Below are 20,517 nucleotides of genomic sequence, written 5' to 3'. Positions count from 1 at the left end.
TTTTGTACAGCGATTATTTTTGATTCATCTGTCTCGATCCCTTTTTGCGATATTTTGTAACCTAAATATTTTAATTCAGGGGCTGCAAATTTGCACTTTTCGACATTAACCTTTAGACCGGCCTCATTTAATAAAGAAAACACCTGTCTTAAATCCTGTACATGTTGGTCTAGATTATCACTAGTAATAATGATATCGTCTAAATAGATAAATGTGGACTTTCCGAGAACAGGTCTTAACACAATGTCCATGCATCGCTGAAATGTTGCTGGGGCGCCTGAAAGGCCAAACGGCATTCGCAAAAATGCATAAGTGCCAGACTTGGTTATAAAAGCAGTCTTAGGCACGTCCTCAGGCCTGATCCCTATTTGAAAATAACCATTCGTTAAGTCTAAAGTTATCATAAATTTGGTTGATTTTATGTTCCTTAAAATTTCTTCTATAATCGGTAACGGATATACCGGATATTTCGTTATGGAATTTAATTTACGGTAATCAATAGCGAATCTCCACCTTTTTGGATGCTCCAAAGGATAATCATTATTTTTCTTACATAAAACCACCGGACTAGCATAACTACTTGAGATAGGCGTTACGATCTTTTTACGTAGCATATCGGTAATATGCCATTCTATAATTTTTTCCTTATTCTTATCATACCGGTATGGTTTTTGACGAACCGGCAATGCATCTCCGGTGTCAATACTATGGTTAGTAACCTGAGTAAATCCTGGAATATCACTAAATAACGAAGCAAATTCACTTACCACTTGTCGGATTCTATCTTGCTCGTCATTAGGCAGGTGGTCAAGTTTTAACATCGGCGGTTCAGCGTTTTCAGTACGAACTGGTTTCATTGTCAGCTTAAGGGAGGCTTCATTAAAATCCAGCGTAGCTTGTGCTTCTGAAAGAAAATCTATTCCTAAAATTAAATGTGCTTGCAGATTCTTTACTATAAAAAACATCACCTTTATTTGTTCGTCCTTGATACGGATATACAAAGGTACTTTACCTACGCACTTACATTTTTCTCCTTGCGCCGCTAACACTATCGTATTATCCGCATTATATATGCGGTATTTGCGAAAATACTTCCTAAACAAATCTTCTGCCACACAGGAACACTGCGCGCCGGTATCCAGGAGTGCGGTGGCTGGGATATTATTCACCAAGACTTCAATCTTCGGAAGAGTCAGATTTTTCACCATTACTGTATTTAACTTGTAGGAAGAGGGGTTTTCTTGGCCTTCGGATTTGCGCACCCTCCCGTCAGCAGAAATCCGTTTTAGTTTAAATTATTTTTCCTTTCCGTGCTTTCCTTCTTTTTCCACTGGCCTTGAGACTTTTTTCCTGGGCTGCTATTGAACTGTCGACGTTCGCCGGCTGTTTTTGAATGCTCGGGTTTCCTTGCCCACTGATTCGCTTTTTCTCCGTAGCCGTGTTCTTGAGTTTGCTGTAATCTTGGCGTACCAAATTGGTTTCGCTGTTGATATTGGCGTCTTCTTTCGACGTCCGCCGTTCTTCTACTTTCAAACTGGATTGCTAGCTCAAATAATTTTTCCAGTGTAGTCGGATTTCTCAATTCAATAAAGTCTTGCACTTGGGGTAGTAGCCTCGGCAAAATCACTTGAATTATTTCAGCATCCGGACGGTTTCCATACAAGAGCTTGAAAACGTGAATTTTTCTTAAAATAAAACTCGAGAGGTTTTCCATTCTTTGTTGATATATACTGAAAAGTTCTGTTTCTAATTTCGCACGATCCCTTACAACAGGGAAGGCTTTTAGTAGGGCAGTCTTGAAATTTTCGTAGGTATAGGTGGGACTTCCTGCTTGACCCAAGAGACTTCTGCCGATACATTTGAACCAGTTAAGCGCTTGGCCCCTCAAAGCGCTGGTAGCTAAGGTAACTTTTTGAAACTCGTGCACGGGGTAGAGCATGAAGTGGTCATCCAATTTTTCCAAAAAACTGGTTACCTGTGAGTTTCCATTAAACGTTGCTTCTGGTTTCATCGAAGCGCGCATGGTCTGGACAATATACCCAAATCCTTCCAGGGCGGCAGCTGGCATTTCTGGATTCTGAGCTGTTTCTGCAGGCAGCACAGGTTCTTCTTGAAACTCGGCCATGGTTATTCTTCGTCGGGCGCCACTATCAGGTTCAATGTTTCTTCTAACCTTCTTTGGAAACATACAATGACCTGACTAGAACAGAGAGCTTACTAAAGCTATGTTCACTAATGGTAGTAAGTAGACAGGATACAGACGAAGGGTATACAAAACCCTTTTATTTTTTTTTTCTTTATATACAATGACTTCCGTACTTCGGAATACAATGACCCTCCACTCGGGGTCTAACTTAAAAGATATCAAAATAAAACTAAACTCTAATTTAACTTTAGAATAAGATTGGCCTTATAATAACAGGAAGCGTATGTAGCACAGAGACTGTGAACACTACAATACGTTTAATTTATCAAGAGGATTAAAACCTCTGGCCTGGAAGGCAAAGTAGCAATTGCGTAACTTCTAAGGTAAGCGGCCTGCTTCGAACTCACGGCTTCCTCTCTTCTGCTTGGCAAAAAGGCCACACTTAAATACTTGGCGTTCGCCAGACAACTTTGCATAAACTCCTTCACGCTTATAATTCTGGCCGGAAGTAGAAAATAAGATGTGATAGTAAAGATTTAAAATAAAATAAACGTTAGTAAAACTTAAGATCCTTACAAGTTTAAGTAGGTGTTTGAAGGTGGTTCTGAATCTGCTTAGTAAAATCCTGGATTAATTATTAGCAAACATGAATAAATATAAACGTAACTAATAAAATTCTAACGATTTTTATAAATTTCCAGTTCTTAAACAGATTCTAGCCTAAATCTGTACAATAAATACTGGATCGTAAAGAAAGTTTCCACTATACTTTGTATCTGTGTAACAAATTCTTCGTTATCCTGCGAATTTTTAGGGACCCGTTTCTTTATTATACAATTTTACTCTAGGTGACTTAAGCTTCCTCCTTCCTGGAGCTGGATTTTTTTTATTTCTGTTTTATCGCGCTTGCTATGGAAAATTTTTCAGGATGGAGAAGACATGATTTTCTGCAACTTTAGTGCTTTATGAGTTTGAATTAAGATATCGATCTGCGAAGGTGCTGTAAATGATGCCCAGCGCGTGTCCAAAGTACATTTGTAAAACATACAGCGCAGGAATAGTGTACGGAGGTTATATTCGGAGATCTGAAACTTCAAGATTCCCTATATATCCGGATGGTCCGGTAAGTCCTATTTATGATCATGTGGTGGAGCTGGTGCAAGTTAATCTAAGAGTTATAGGTATGAATTTCTTGAAAGTGCTTACTTATTCGCACAGTGTTCTGTAAAATATCTCCACTTGATGGAGGATATATAAAAGATGAAAAATGCTGTACCCCAAAATAACAAAAATTTCGAAGATATCGAAGAAATGTCGAATAACCTGAGCTCTTTGATGCGGCAGTCAGACTCACTAACCACTATCCTGGTTGAACGGCAAAAGTAATATATAGAGATACAGTTAAAATATTTTATTGATGTCTGTTTATCTTTTGTGAACTAGGTACTTTACTTGTCTTCCAAATGAGAGAAATTGTGACAACAAAAATAGTTTGATTTGATTTTAGACTGTCATAGTCCGATGGGAACCGCCTCCTAAGGAAAGTCAAAATGGAGTGATCATGGGCTATAAAATACGCTATAAGCTCAAAGGGAGCCGCCGTGGGGATACAGTTACCACCGATGGAAACAGACGACTGTATGCTCTTACAGGTAATGCTAACAAAATATAAATGGAATTTACTTAATTTATCTTTTATAAATGGAATTGACATAATTTATCTTTTATAAATGGAATTAATTTATCTTTCATAAATGGAATTCACTTAATTTATCTTCTATAAATGGAATTGATTTAACTTAACTTTTCTTTTTTGAAATAATGTAATTTAGTTTTCTTTTAGAATTCCGATTTTTTTATTTTAAATGTGCTTTCCTATTTTTTGAAGAACGTTTCCTTGTTTTTTACATTTTGATCGAAAATTTAACTGATCTTATATAACTTATTAATCATTTGGTTTGATGATATGCACATAAAGCACTGGGAATATTTTTTAATTCGGTAATTCTTCATTAATTAAAGCCACGTAGGCAAATATTACAAAACACATGCGAAATAGTTAATCAAGTTAAATTAACTGTAAAAAATATACAATAAAATCAAAGTTGCAAATAATTAAATAGCAAATGCATAAATCCAAAGTAAACAAGGAATATAAGATTGATTTAAATAAGCTCTTTGGCATTAATCTTAGGAGCCATTTTCTGACAATGTAACCAAATTAATTTGTGCTCAATTAATCGCAGCTTTGATTTTATTGTACTTTATAATTTTTACCCTTGGTTTAATTTTATTAACTGTTTTAAATGTGCTTTTTAATATTTGTTTACTTGATTAATTAATGCAGAATTAACAATATTTATTGCTGTTGCATCTGGGAGAAATTAAAACATTTATTTCAGTAATTTCACAAGACACTTTATTTACCTTATATATATATATATATATATATATATATATATATAATATCGTGAATATATATGTGATGCTTTGATGCTTCACCTTAGGCACTCAAAATAGGTCCAATCGATCATGGCATGGATTCTAAAAGTCTTTGATAAGTATCTGGAGGAAGATTGAATCAGAATTACAAGCAAAGGTCACGCAAAGTCTGTTGGTTATGATGGGGTAGTTGGTGAGCTCTGAACTGGCACTCCATGACATCCAGATTTCTCGATAGGCTAAAGTTAGGAGACCAGAGCATAATCGAAATTCATCAGCTTGTGCCTCAAACCGCATAGCGCAATTTCCACCGATTGTAAGGAGAAGCACTACCCTGCTGGTGCCCATTCCGGTGGGGAAGACAGAAGCAGTTAAAGGATGAGAACAGTTACGTCCATATTAACCGTAGCTGTCGTTATGGAATTTATAACTACCACCGAATCCAGGGATGCCCAAGGGAATGCCCCTCAAAACATAATACCTCATTTACCAACCTTTTTATGCTTCGCAGTAGACGTGTCGGTCATCTGTTTGTCTGGAAGATCATATAGTCTGACGTGATGTAAAAGAAACCATGATTCATCCGATGAGACAACTCTGTTCCATTGTTGCAAGGTCCAATCACAATGCTCACTGTAGTCGCAAATGTTGATGACATGACATCCAGATTTCTCGATAGGCTAAAGTTTATGGCGCACAAACAAACAAAGGCATTATGAGGCTATCTACTGCTGCAAAGTCCCATATCCTACTAAATCTAATGAAATGTGTGCTCAGATACACTTATACTTGCATCTGCAGTGCATTCAGCTTTAACTGAGCCACAGACAGCTGCATAATTATCAAGTAGGACAATCTCATTATATATCAATTATTGATCAGACGCAGATTTCTCTACGCTTTGGTGTCTACCATCGGCTTAACCGCTCATGTTTTCAACGGCTCATGCTGCCGTTAACAATAGCGGCGAACGAACACTCAGGAGACAAGCAGACTCGTCTGTAGTCTACGGGCTGTAAGAATCTGATCTTTATTGAAGTAGCTTAAATTAACTATCTTTCTTTTTCATGCATACGTAATTGAAAAAATAATGCCTTTTTATCCCCGAAAGCCGTTAAATATTTTTCTTATCTTGTCAAATGCTATCTACGTCTTTCCAGCTAGTGCCTTTCACACTGTAGAGGTGGTCGTAATGTTTTTTCTCTAATTATTAAATATATGTACATGCTTCTGAACTATCACAATTTTGACAGTGCAGAAAAGATAATTCTTGGAGAGGTTAAATTTTAATTGTTGTGTGGTTTTTGGTGATGTTGAGGGTATTTCTCTAATGTGAAATGCGGTTCCCTGCCAAAGGAGCATACTCGATGTAAGTAAAATGTAAATTTTAATGGGTACTTTCCTTGAGCTTTACAAAACCGATGAACAGGATACGTCAGTTTATAATAGGTGGGGAAGAAACATATTATGAGTAACAGGTAATTAACCTGACTGGTATATGGGTAGGTACTTGGCTGCAACAATTTCATGCTGAGACACTTTACTAGTTTCCTGTTCTAGTCTTCGAAATCTATATTCTTTATCAGGATTCCGCGCATCACATCTCCGCACCACGCTGGAGAGAATCACAGCTACTGGCCATGCCGATAACCAGAACAATATACACCCCGCATAGGCACATCAGGAGGATACGTAGTCTTTGTCCGCCGTCGTAGTGATAAATCGTTCCATTTCATCATTCTTCTACACCAACCTATCACTGCTTTAAAGACCTCTTTAGAAATGTTTAAATGAGGACGCTTTCGGTTTTATAACTTCGTGGGATATTACGCACTCTTCATTCCGCTTTTCTATTACGAATTTTGACACTCACTGCTCAATTTCGTTAAACCTTCCTTTTTTTGGGCCCACTGAAAGATTTTCTTGAAGAATTGCATTCTTATATTTTGTTAAATCTTTTCTCCAGAGACAGATGTTTTACTTCTGGAATTACCACCATACTTCCTTGAAGATCTCAAGTTGTTCATTCTCTCTGCCGCATTTGCAACCATAATTTTAAAATTCATATCGTAAGTTCTCTTGATACCTGTATTTATTTGTGTCTTTGATGAGCCTTTTTTCTCAGCACTACTGCTATCAGTTGCGTCCATTTTTTTATGGGTAATAAAGAATAAAATAAGTAACCATCGCTAGAGCAAACAAGGTATAACGGTTGCGAGAGGCGTGGAACTTGGAACTACTCGTAGTTGTTATGCTGGCATGCAGCTATTTTAAAATATTCTCCAGCTCCTTAGAGAGTCCTCGAAAGTGAGACTTCCTTAAATGGGTTTCTCAGGGAAACTCACAGATATGAGGTAGAAAGCGAGGACACATTATCCTCCATTAAGCAGAAAATATCGGCGAGAATTGAAAGCGGGTGTCACATGTGGCTCCATCTGCTGGTCGGAAAGGAGAAGAAGATAACCGTGAGGCAGGAGAGGCCAGAACAATGTTGGGATCATCGGCTGACGAATCAGAAGCATTATAATGGCGAATCAGGAAGGTGAAAGTCACGTGAGTTGTGTCAGCAAGTCTGAAGTCCACGGTATGAGAAATTAATTTCTCACTGCAATTTCGTGAGAAGATGTGGGAATTAAAGCAAATAGGTGAAAGTATACTACTAATGAATTTGTCTAATCTGATGAGCAACATATGGTCTGTTGTTATAATCCCCTGGTAAAATTTCATGTATGAGATTGTCAGGAAAGTTAGGTGTTGGGCAAGCAAATGATTTTTTTAAGAAATTATCATAAAGCTTGCTAAGATGGTCTTGAACAAAATCGAGTTTGAGGTCCCGATGCAGACAGTTGTTCTGGATAAAACAAGGAGCTCCTGTGATGATACGCAGGAACTCATTCTGAACAGTCTGAAACTGTTGAATGTCCGGGAATCACAGACACAATATATAAATCGAGACTTTCCCAACTTGGTTCGGGGAGAGGTAAGGCCGTCCCGTTATTACAAGTCTCTTCACAGATCAGGCGAAGGCATAAACGAATCAATAAGAAGAGTAGTTACATACCTTTAAAAAACCTAGACCGCGAATTTAGCGTTAGTCAGTTTTTTAGCGGGAAATTATTAGTAAAAAAATATCACTTTACATTCGGGCTAATATGGTAATCCATTTCACTACCATTTATCATTTGCACTTCGTTTTTAAGGCTGAAACCAAACTCCTTTTTCTTCATGTATGCTGTTGATTTTTATAGGATTTTTCAGCGCGTAGTTTCAAGAATTTATCTCTGATATGCAACTAAACTGTGTCTATATTCTAAATTGTGTTTTTATTTTTCAAAGGACTAGAGAAAGGTGCTCAGTACAGTATAAAGATTGCTGCCTTAACAATAAATGGAAGTGGGCCTGCGACAGACTGGATCGTTGTGGACACTTATCAGAATGATTTAGATGGTAAGTTTGGACACTCACGGTATTTGAAAAATCTTGCAGTTTATATGTTTGTATTTGTTCATTTATTAAAGATAAAAGAATTTTGCATTTTGTCACTATAAATATTCAAATTATTTACAATTTAATATATGATTATATTCCGTTATTGCTATATGGTATGATAATGTTCTAATATGATTACATTCTGTGATTTGGGTTTAGTGGCATTATAATCTCTAATTCTGTAATTATTGTGCGTCATTATGGTATTATCATAATATTGTAATCATCGAAATCACCTCTGTGATTATTGTTTTTATATTTTATTTTTATTGAAAGAAATTTTACAATTTTGTCATCACAAATCCTCAAATCATTTACGATTCTGGAAGGTTTATTTTAACCGATTATCTTATTATTTTATTTGTACTATCCCGTTTATACTTTCGTCACCTACTAACAGGATAGAAATCAGTTATATTAGAATATAATTCTGGAATGTATATGAGGATAGAATTCTTGAAATTTAAAGAGAGAGCTCAGGCAGCGACATTGATCTTCGCAATATTTTCTCGCCTAGTTCTGAGAATTATTTTAAACCGGCATTAACCTTTTTGCTAGCCGAGTTTTCTCGCGCGAAGTCTGAGCCAAAGCTTATTAGAATTTTGATTTGTGAATTTTCGACATTAACTTGCTTAAGCTTTACATTTTCTTTTAGATTAATCGCGCAAGCAGCGGAGATTGTTTTAAGATAAGCAGGATCTGATTGTTAAGTTTTAATAAAAAGGTTATTTAAACTTTCTGAGTTTGTCTTACCTGTTCTAAGACGGGCAATAAATCGCCTGACAGTCTCACATAGAACCAAGACATTGTTAGTGAGTTGTTCCCTATAATTCGATCTGTGATTATACTCTGAGATTACAAAGTGGTGTGATTATGTTATGATATGGTTGTATTCTGTGATTCGATGCCATATGATTATTTTTTTCTGATTCTGTGATTATTGTCTATTGTTGTTTTTCTCATAATATAGTAATACGGATTTAATTTTAGCTAAAGAAATTTTTTATGTTTTTCATTTTAAATCCTCAGATCATTTATTGTTCGATGTGTGATTACAATGTTGTATAACTTAATTATGTACTCTAGATTGTGATTATTGTCCGTCATGACAATGTTATCTTAATGTCATTATCAGCGGTATTATCTCTTTGATTATGGTATTGTTGATGTTAAATCAGAATATTAGCTCTTTTTATTATTATTTTCGCTTAATTATACTTAATTGTCGAGTGGCTTGTTAAGAATAAAGAATCGTCATCAATATTAAACAGCGTGCAAGTTTTTAATTTTATCCCTTAATAATAGTCTATTCGAAGGTGGTGCTCCTATGCCTACCTTGCCCTTAAGCAGATTTTAGGAAAACAGAATTTACTTGAAAACATTAGCTCTAATTAGAATTCAAAAATTGAGCAATAATTGAGAAAGCATATTTAGTTTGTAGAGACATTAGGTATTTTTGGGAAGCAGATAAGATGAAAATTAGCAAACGCCTTCGCCGGGAATCGAACCACGGACCTCTGAAATACCGGCTCAGTGTGCTGACCACTACACCAAGAAGGCACGCTAGGAAGGCGGGAGAAATACCTTATATACCCCCCTTTTAAACGGCGACTGGGGCTTTTAGGGGACCCAGCCGCCAAATCCTGGCTGGGGAGAAATCATCCACCACCCTTTTAGTTCGGGCGCCACTGTAGAGTCATTAGTATTTTTTGGAATCAGGCAAGATGAAAAATGAGCAATCGCCTTCGCCGGGAATCGAACCACGGACCTCTGGAACACCGGCTCAGCGTGCAGAACCACTACACCACGAAGGCACGCTAGGAAGACGGGAGGAAGTTACTTTACTAAAATTGATTAACTGATGGTTCAAGACTTTTATAGTTGCAGTACAAATTCCGAAATCCCGACTTTCCATATGAAGACTTCGAAGCAACCAGCCTTTTTTTTTTTTTTTTTTTTTTTTATTTTATTTTTTTTTTTTTTTTTTTTTTTTTATTATTATTAATTTTTCTAAATAGAATTTTATTTTGTGTGTGAAAAGGGAGAAAGAATTAGATTTCAAAAGTAGCATATGCTTAATGAATGCACCACGCATGTTTTAATAATAAAGTATGTCGAAGGTCCTGATTCTAATTTCACTTCAGTGATTCTTAATTTCACTTTCGATATTTCAGTTTATGGTTTTACAATGCGCTGATCAATTTACGCAGGAAAAAATATTGGATGTTGCCATTTAAAAATTTCGAAGCGTTTTCACTGTAATTGTTTCCTTGAGAGCTCTATTGTATTAAATCATCACAATCTCGAACGCATACCTTCAAAATAGCAATATCTGAAATTTCATTTCGACTGGTTAAGTGGATAGGCTGCTATGGGTTCGTATATGACCACCCTGTATTTGTGCATGAAGGAAAACTATTAAACTAAAAAGTAAGCGAACTCTTATCTATCCTGTGTTGACGAGTCATTTTCCCTTAAAAAATCATCCACGAAGGCATCTTTTCCCTTAGGCAAATAGTCCTCGAGTATTTTCCCATAACGAAATAAACCAAAATAAACTTTTTTAAGTGCAAGTTTTGTTTGAAACTTATCTTGTTACAGAGTGGCGTGTGAAAGAAAACGCTTAGTTAAACGCTCCGCAAAGAAAAATGTGTGTGTAAAATAAACTAAAAACCTTTTTCTTACCCCCACCTCCATAGTTAGAACAGTTTTTTCTATTGCTGGCAGTTCTCTTATATTCGTGTTCAATTTCTTCAACTCGGAGATTCAAAGTTGATGCTAAAATGCATTTCAAACGCTTTTTTTTTCCCCATTTTGTTATTGTATTCTTTACTAATACGCATCTCTTTGTTTAGAGTTATTTTATATTTCTTATTAAATTTATTCGTCGTTAATTTTATATCTTTAGCAGTCTAAGAATTTGGTACGCATTAACGGTTTTTAACATTATTTTTGAAAACTCTTTACCTAGAAAATATTTCTGTAGCGTTTATTAGAACTTTGGAATTTGTTATTTTTATTGATTTTGTTACTGCAAAACTTTGTCTTGATTTATGGGTAAGTGAAACGGCTTCGTTTTCAATTTCAATCTTATTCAGTTTTCAAAATTTGCGCATTCGTTATGAAAAAGTAAATAAATTTAGGATTTATTTTACATCATAAAATGTCGAATTCTGCAAACAACAATTTTACCAGCAGTTTAACAAATTTATTTCTTAAAATATTAGAAGGGGCTCTTTCCTTTTTTTCCCTTAGGTTTCTTAAGATAGATTCAAAGAAATTTTTCATAAAAGCGCCATTTTCATGTACTTAAGCTTGCCCAATACTGAATACATGTTATCTTGATGAAATTAGCATCTCCGCATAGAAAAAGCTTTTCATAACGGTGCCTCATCATAAAATTCAGACAACTGTATTGTATTAATCAGCCACTCCTCGAAAAGACATAAACCTTTATAGAATTGGCTCGAATGAAGGTGCCTCCGTGCTTATGCAAATTAGTTCCTAACTTGGGGAAAGGAAAAAAAAAACTACATAAAAGGCGGACTCTTTTTATCTCGGATCACCGCTATGCAAGCAAAATTGCCATTTGTGTTGCTGATCAAAATGGCCAACTAAGACCCTTCTTCGTGAAGATGCTGTCACCTTTATGAAAGTTACTTTTTTTAAGTCAGAAAGCCATGCGTATAAGGTTTGGTTTAGTTTATTATCGCAAAGCACACTAGGGCTATTTGCCTAATGAGAGGGATGCCTTTGTGGAGAACTTTCTAAGGGAGACTATTTCGTGTATGCGTTACAGATGGGTAAAACTACGAAAACGCCCGTGCAGCCATTCAGTTCTGGATTCGAACTGAGGTCAGAACTACCGGTATTCAGCGATTTTTACCCCTCAGCCGCTGGCGTTATATAAGGGTAGTATGAAGTTTGATGTCTTTTCGAACGGTGGTCGACTTACATCCGCTGCCTTTATGGTGGAACATTGTTATGAAGAGGTTAGCTTTATCAAAACTTACATGTGCATTTTTTTACTTTGTGCATATATATATATATATATATAGTGCCTGAGACAGAATTTCAATAAGAGTTGAGTTACGTCAGGATATGATTGTTAACTGGTATGGGCAGTTAGTAGTCCTATGCGGTTAAGAATCTTTAAATGACGATTTTTCGCCAAATTTAACGACAAAAATTAGGCGTCAAAACATGGCTAGCTTGGCGATATCTCGCCAAATTAGTGAGATAGTTATTTACTCAGTGTTAATTAGACTTTCCTCTGTGTTCTTATTTTTCCTGCATAACATCTAGATTTTCATGTTGCATTATGCAGAAAAACACAGCAATTTCACGTGTAGTTGCATTAAAAATTTTGTCGTAATTTCTATAGAAAATAATTAGATGCAGAAAAGCTAATGATCTTTTGGGGATTTCAGAGACAAGGGTTCCGGACAGACCAAATTCTCTACGTGCACGCCCTACTGCAAATAGCATCCACGTTAACTGGACACCGCCGCGGAATCAGAACATCATGATACGAGGCTACACCATAGGTTGGGGCATCGGATTTCCTGATGTTTACACCAAAGTGCTTGATGGGAAACAACGGTACTATAATATTGAAAATTTACGTAAGTATCTGTTCTCTGACTTTATTTAAATCCACGATTATCGTATTTAAAAATATATATATTTTTACAGCATTCATCCTTTGATCGTAGGTCTGTTAAAAAGGTTGAAAACTGTTAAAAAAATCATGTTGGCAGTATATTGTCGGCACACTCGATGTCCTTGCCAATGGATTTTTACTGTTTCTGTTCGAAAATAAATTTGCATGAGTTTCATGGTGATTTAAATTCCAACTTTCTAATATAAAATATCTCAAATGTTTACAGCATGAAAGTGGGTTTTTGTAAAATCGAAGAAAGAGACCACTGACAGATACCAGGTAGCCTTGGTTTTTGACTAGGGAATTCACCCACTCTGTTAAGTTCACTTGCCTCTTATTTCTTGTACTTCGTAATTATGTGTTCTTGGGTATGAAGTGTTTTTCCACATTCAGAGCTAAATCTTCACTGATTGTGTGTGGTTCATCTTAGCTAACACATTATTTTTATGTTAATTCTTTATTTCTTTATTTATTTTTTAGTTACTTTTTGTTTCCTTTGCCAACCATCATCAGCATGTAAATTAAGTTGAGTTTAAATAATGTTAAGCGAATTTGCAGCTTAGAAAGAAAGAACTGTGGCAACTTGCCAGGAAGATATCTTTACCCTTGGTGTTTGCCTGTGTTCCATTTTGTATTTAGGGGATCATTTTGATTTCATTAGCGCTATTTTGAATTTATTAGTACTTAGAAGCCACAGTAGTTGCAGCTATATTAGTAAAACACTGAAAGTGATCTTCACTTTTGAACGTAATTAAATATTTGTATTTTTGTTATTTCGCAAGTAACGGTGGTTAAGTTTTGTTAAATCTTATTTCTACTGAAAACGTAGGTTTTAATGAACCTTTGATTGTGTTCTTGAAGTTCAGACTTCTAGCCAAGCGCAAAGATAAGACTTCGCGTGAAGCACAGAAAGCTTAAACAGGTGGAATTTAATTTCTAATTACGCTTAACTTTATATCTGATGTTCAACAAGCTAAACAAGAGCCTGAAATAGTCCTTAGAACGTCTCTAAATGTCCAGTGCCTGATTACAAGGAATTCGGAAAAAATGCTCTTTGAATTAGTTGTGTATTACATCGTTTCATTTCTGAGCTATATGTATATAAATTCAAAACTATCTCTTTATATATGTTTGTAAGATAAAAAAAGATGAAAGCAAACTTCTCGTTTTAATCGGCAGTAGCTAGCCCCTTATGATCTTCATTTTAATTTGGGTATATCCCATTTCTGTCTAAAAAATGTAACTGCTTATAATATATCAATCTACACTTCGCCCAAATAATCCATATCGTATGGTCTTACATATCGCCGCGATGTATGGACAGCGAATAAAATTTCAATTGAAATGAAAACATTTTAGGAAGCAAAGCCTTCTGACATCTTCCCAGGCATTCTTTGAAATGCGTTGCACTTCTTGCTTGCTTGTTTTCTTCTGGCTAACATATAGCGATTCACTTCTCTCTGTAATCTCATTATCATATCATCTGTTTGTCTTAAAATGTGGTAAACTTCCAAAAATTTGATGACGAATGGATGCGGATTGCGGCCATAATGATGTATGTGTATCATAATATGCGTGTCAAGAATTATTTTGTCCAGAAATGAATTGTGTTGAATCTGCAGTTTTATTTTCAACAAATATTTCATCTTTCTTCTACGCAGTAACGCATTCTGTATGCCAGCGCCGTCTATCGGCCGTGATTTAAAAGTATTTGTGTCTTCTTTACGCATTACTAAATTATTACTTATATATACGAATTCGAACCGGATTTGTGAGAAATATGCACATTAATTCGAAAATTAAGAAATTTCATCAAAGTGCTTGCTTTAATATTTTTTTAATTTATTTTAATTTGAATATTACTGGAAAGAATTATTTCAATTTGATTTTGTTGCGGGAAAAATATTTTCTGACTGATTTTAAATCATTTTGCAGCGAAAAAGTAAAGTGGAAGATGGCTGATGGAAAGGAAATATAATTTTAATATTCTTTTCTTTCTTTCAGATTTTTAACGGGTATATTTAACTTCAGTAATGAGTTTGCAGGTGGGGGAGAAGTTTATTTTATTCTTCTTTAAAAGCTCATTTCTTAACTATAAAGTTTAATCTGTACCTAAAGAATATTTTTAATTTATTCCATTTCAATAAAGGCATTTAAAAATATAAAAAGATAATTTCCTTCAAAATTGATTTGTTTAATAAAAAAAAGTTTTAAAATCCGTTAAATTTAATATAAATCATTTTTCCGATGCATGGGGTAGTAAATTTTATGAAACAGTAGAATTATCTTAGGTTATGAAGAAATAGTACTGATAAAAGCAAGTTTTTTTTTTTTTTTTTTTTTTTTTTTTTACTTTTAAAACAAACTTCCAAAATGAAAGGTTTCTATTAGAAATTAACGGAAAAATCTCTTGAACTTTGAAATGAAAGTAAACATTTCTCATCTGACTAAATAATCTGTGTGTCCCATTAGCACAACTGATGCCAGTTTGAGAAATAAATGCGCCAAAATAAATTTACTAGTATATATATTGTTCTTCTTTTATTTTACATTCAGTGTTTAAATATAGTAAAATAAATTTTCATATATTTATTTTCCCAGAGCCGTCTTCGGAATACGTCATTAGTTTACGAGCTTTTAATCAAGTAGGAGATGGAATTCCTATATATGAAACTGTCAAAACTCTAATTCAAGCACGTAAGCAACTTTTATTATTATTATTATTATTATTATTATTATTATGTACCTTAAGCTTCTTGTGGATCTTTGGGGCAACCAACTTCCCAAAATCTCACTGAAAGAGTAGCAATCGAAATGGAAGAGATTTTGACGGCCACAAATTCACAGTTGCCGCGAGAATAACGTCGAAGCAATTTTCTTCGAATTTAAACTGCAAGATATATCCTAGTTTTATAACAGTTATTTTAAGTTTATTACACTTCCCTATCTCTTCTAGCTTCAGCCTACAATTCCTTACCAGAATGAGTTTTTATAATCGCGTTAAATGCAAATTAGAAATAGAGTAGTATTTAAGTCAAAGTTCCACTGACTTCGAGAGAGAGAATGTGTTAGGATTCCTGAATAACGCGCGTTTACCTTTTGGCTACGTCTCTCTAACTGTTACTACGCTCGGCCTTATTACATGCCTTTTGATAGCTTCGCTAGCTAATTTAATATTACTGGCCAACTAGGTTAGAATAGGTGTTAATTTCGGACAAATCTCTTTTGTTAATCATTAGATCGTTCTTATTTCTTACATTTTAAGTTAAACCCAAGTGGAGGCTTTGTTGTACGCCCTGAGAAAGGGGACATCTGTCAATCTTTATTTTGAGCAATAAAGGGTAATTAACCCTTCTTGAATTTACGTTTCTGTTCTTGAACTTAAGCTATTATTCGCTTAGTAGTTCATTAGGTTACTTAACACTTAGTTTAGTAGAGTAAAAGGGAGTAACACTATAAAACTGCCCGGCGTATATTTCAGTTGATGGCGAACTAAAAACTGTTAATATTTAACGAATAAAATATAAATTTTAAATAGTGAAATATCACTATAACGAAGGATTAAAGACGATAAGCTAGCTTATGAAATACAAGACGCAGATACGGAAAACGGTTTGCTATTTTATGGGACATTAAAGTTGTGACTAGTTGAATTTATCTTGGTTGGCCCACAGATCCATAAGTATAGCTTGTATTTGCATCATACGCAACTTTAATTCGTACTGTCAATACATATATTTGTGCAGATTCCTCAGTGAACTATGGTTGGTCATTTCTGTTTAAAATGATTTCTTTCTTACGATAACGTTAACTTTTGAGAAGGAGTGATCAGCACATGATGGAATGTTTGAAAAAAAGTTTGCTAATTCGTAATTTTTCTTGAAGAAAAATATTCAGATATACTAAAGGTCATTAGAGTTTACGAGAGAATAAATCGTGAATTGGTTAAGACATTTTTGTGTTTAATTTGGAAACTGGAAAATGTATGGACAATTCCAAATGCGCCGTTTGTTCAAACTTCTCCTAGCAAAGCAGATGACTGCCTTTTTGGTTATAAAGGGCTATATTTCATCTTTAATTACAATTCGTTTGAAATTCAAGATTAATGGATGCCATTTCGATCAAATGATGATGTACAGAAATTCTATCTTTGTGTTTTTAAGCGTGTGAGAGAAGACGAGAACAAATTTTTCTTTTGCAAAATCTTAACCTTTTTAGCAGTGATGTTAAGCTCATTAGTTGTGATTTAAAGAAACAAATGACGATATTTCGTCAGAATTGTCAAACCTTTTCGATTTCGTCATTCATATATTTCAGACTGAAAAGGGCTACCGTTCCTCAATTCATCATCAACAGCTTTTCATTACGAAATCTTCCGTGCTGGTGGTGGAAAACATTAGATCATGTTGATGCTTAATCCTCGTAACGCTTTACGAAACATTTCAGGTATTTCGGATACTGTGATTTCCCCTTTACAGCAAAACTTGTTTCTGCTTTTGAGTCCCTGATAGCTGATGTCACTGGATTAAAGCAAAGGTTAACTGCGCAGCAAATTCTCTCCATAAGCACAATATTTTAGGAAAAGCAAACTGATATGCCGTAATAATAAATGCTATCAGTTATCGCTTCGCAGATTTGCTGGAATTTGTTAAAATAAAAGGACCAATCCTAAAAATTTGTAGATGCCTTGGGCATGAATATGTGTAATGTCATTTGAAGTTCATCTTTCATGTGAAAATCTTAAATATTTTCCATATTATTTTCTTTTTATTATACTCTATCATGGATAACCATCTTTTCTTTGCAGCGCCTGAACCGCAGACACCAATGCTGCCTCCTGTTGGTCTGAAAGCTATTGTCCTTTCCTCTTCTACTGTTGTTCTATATTGGACAGACAGCACTTTATCTCGGAATCAATTAGTGACTGACAATCGCATTTACACTGTTCGTTATAGTCCCTACTCAACCAGTTCCAGTCCAAAATACAGATATTTTAACTCCACCGATCTAAACTGCATGATTGTTGATCTCAGGTGAATATTTATTTTTAACTTATATGTGTTTTAATTTCATCTTGGTTTTTCCTGTTATGACTTTAGGTTAACTGGATGAAATTAGGTGATACTCTCTTTAAATATTGGTAGAATTTGAGGTGGTGAAACTGTAGTCTCTGGTATAAGAATGTGGTATAAGAATGTATTTCTAATCGTATCTTGCTGCATTGTGTTACGGCAATGAAACATCAGACTTTAAATAATGTTATGCAATAAAATGTTATCTGAAACTCGATCAAAATACAACTAATATGGAGGAATAATAATAAACTCTATACGGGCATATGGAGAACATGCTTAAAGGGAGATGAAAGCGCTACACAGCTTTTTACAGGACTTCTTAGGCGAGCCGCGCTCGGAGATTTCACATACCCCAATAATGAGCAGAAATGAGGTAAACGAGACGCAGTCAGAGGATGATTAAATTTGAGTTGGTCTACAATGCATGAAGTTTTAACTAAGCATGTGGAAGGTGTATGCCAAATTGGTGCCAAAACAAAACTTCACATTTGATACAGAGAGAATCGAAGGAATATATGTTTCGATTTTCTGAAACTCATCCTAAGCGACTTCCGCAAGAAAATGAAATCTGCTACCAATTTTGAATTTTCGGATATGGTCCGGAAACGAATCGTGAATGCTAGAAGTGACACTCGAGCACATCATCTCATATACAAAAAAGTAGAGATCAACAATCAAATTCAAATTCTTTTTTTTTTTTTTTTTTTTTTTTTTTTTTTTTACAGCGAGGGAGGATTATTGAAAAGATATGTTACATTAGGTTATTTGAATTGCGCAAAACGCGGAGGATTATTTGCCAAATGCAGGGATGCTTTCATGGTGGTCTCTCTAAGGAAAAACTGGCTCATGTTGACTTTATACATGGGGAAAACCACAAAAAAACACTCATGCGACCGCTCCTTTCCCTGGATTCAAATCCAGGTTAAATTAGACGTATTTAGTAGTACTCTGGTGGGACTTATTCGGAAGGAATGTGTACCATAAGAATAAACTATGAACAACATTACTGTTTTGAAATTATTTAAAGGCTACGGCTACAGAGCGTTGAGCTCGTTCTTAGTGCTGTTCAATGCTAAATGTTAGGTTCATTTAGTTTCAGTCTTAAATAATATTTTTAAATAAATTTCAGTCTTAAATAATATAAAAATCATTAAAAAAATCCAAAAGAGAATTTTGGAAGTTCCGAAAAACTCTTCAGATCAGAGTTCATAAGTTTTTTTTTGTTTTACCAGATTTATCTTTCATGGAATTTGACAACAACCTTTTTCTTGCAAAATATGGCTTGTGAATGTCCGTTACAGTTCCATGTCCTCAGACTTATCTGTAGTACGGACAATATTGAACTGCATTTGTTAATCGTTGTGTAGTGTCATTTGTATTGTCTCTTTTTCAAAAACATTTGGTGACTCTTTTTCAAATTTCCAGTATGACATTAGATGGAATTTTCGTTTCTTCAATTGTATGTCTGTTTTCAGTCTTAAATAATTTATTCCTATGTTCAAGAAACCTCAATAATTATGCCCTTTTAATATTATTATATTCAATATAAAACATAAATAATTTAATAAGCAGTAATATCATATCAATTAAGCTATAAACAAGCTATAAAAAGTTTGTATAAAAAACACAGTTAAGCTTTACGAAGGTGCGTTCAGTTAATTAACAAATAATAGCAAAAACGAATACTGATTAGATTTATATCCCAGTGCATTTTAATGAATTAATATTACTTGTTTTTTTTTAATGCAGACCAAATACGCAGTACGAATTTAGTGTGAAGGTGACTAAAGGCTCCAGGGAAAGCACGTGGAGTATGAGTGTCATTAACAGCACACAGGAAGCTGCGCCATCCTCCCCACCTCGTGATCTGACAGTCATACCTTCTGAAGATGATGCCACATCTATTGCTTTGACTTGGCAACCTCCAAAACAACCTAATGGACAAATATCAGGTGAGAGTTTAACTAAATATATATATATATCTTTTTTTAGTCCGAAGGGGCTTTGTCCCTGAAGGACTATTGTTTTCGTTTTGCGATTTTGCGTTGAATCACTATAAATGTCCGTTTCACTTTTCAAACTGTTGCCACCAAATGATAAGAGTCCTGCATTATATTTGAAGAAATTAAATAACGAAAAATTTGCATAAATGTATGTATATTTCTCACATTGTAATAAAACAACAGTACATAGAGCCCTCGAATTTTGAATGACATAATCCTACTGAGAGTATGGGCATGTGTAAGTCGAAATTTGGAATTTGTTTTATGATCGATTTCATATTTTGTAAAACTTTAACGAATTTTTGAGTAACAAACTCAACGATTTGAAAGCGAGCAATGGCAACAATCTGGGGGGGGGGACCTTTTTATCTCCAGTGCACGGAACTGTGTATTGGAAGTTCTAAAGATAGGCTCATCTTAAAATAACTTTGCGACATTGCTATTGAGCTGAAATTTATGGTTTAAGTGCGAAGATCATGATATTTAATAAATAAAAGTAACACACAAAACATTAAAAAAACGCCCCTTTGGACGTAATTTAAAATATATAACCTCTCAGAATTTTTTTTATGATTATTTATTTATTTATTTATTTGCTACTCATAATAGGTTTCTTATCAAAAAGCTAAGGTCTTGTTTGTTAACTAAAATATCTGTTTTCAATATGAATGGAGCACCTTGATGACCAATCATCTCTCT

The 20,517-nt window shown here is 34.7% G+C and overlaps 1 protein-coding gene across 8 annotated transcripts in view; it reads left to right on the top strand.

Moving 5' to 3' along the window:
• Window positions 1-20,517, top strand: part of LOC118189934 (neogenin-like) — a 482,712-nt gene that overhangs the window by 426,414 nt on the left and 35,781 nt on the right. For all 8 annotated transcript variants that reach the window (XM_085807362.1, XM_085807356.1, XM_085807346.1 and 5 more), the window contains exons 13-18: window positions 3,654-3,798; window positions 7,925-8,035; window positions 12,508-12,702; window positions 15,342-15,437; window positions 17,548-17,773; window positions 19,565-19,767. In XM_085807362.1, coding sequence (XP_085663488.1) covers window positions 3,654-3,798; window positions 7,925-8,035; window positions 12,508-12,702; window positions 15,342-15,437; window positions 17,548-17,773; window positions 19,565-19,767 — 976 coding nt within the window. The remainder of the gene's footprint in view (window positions 1-3,653; window positions 3,799-7,924; window positions 8,036-12,507; window positions 12,703-15,341; window positions 15,438-17,547; window positions 17,774-19,564; window positions 19,768-20,517) is intronic.

This window comes from Stegodyphus dumicola, chromosome 1 (assembly GCF_044657685.1).
Source record: "Stegodyphus dumicola isolate Sdum_Otavi_A_Nest chromosome 1, ASM4465768v1".
NCBI lineage: Eukaryota > Metazoa > Arthropoda > Arachnida > Araneae > Eresidae > Stegodyphus > Stegodyphus dumicola.
Note: the sequence above shows the minus strand (reverse complement) of the source record. Positions and strands in the feature narration are given on the sequence as shown.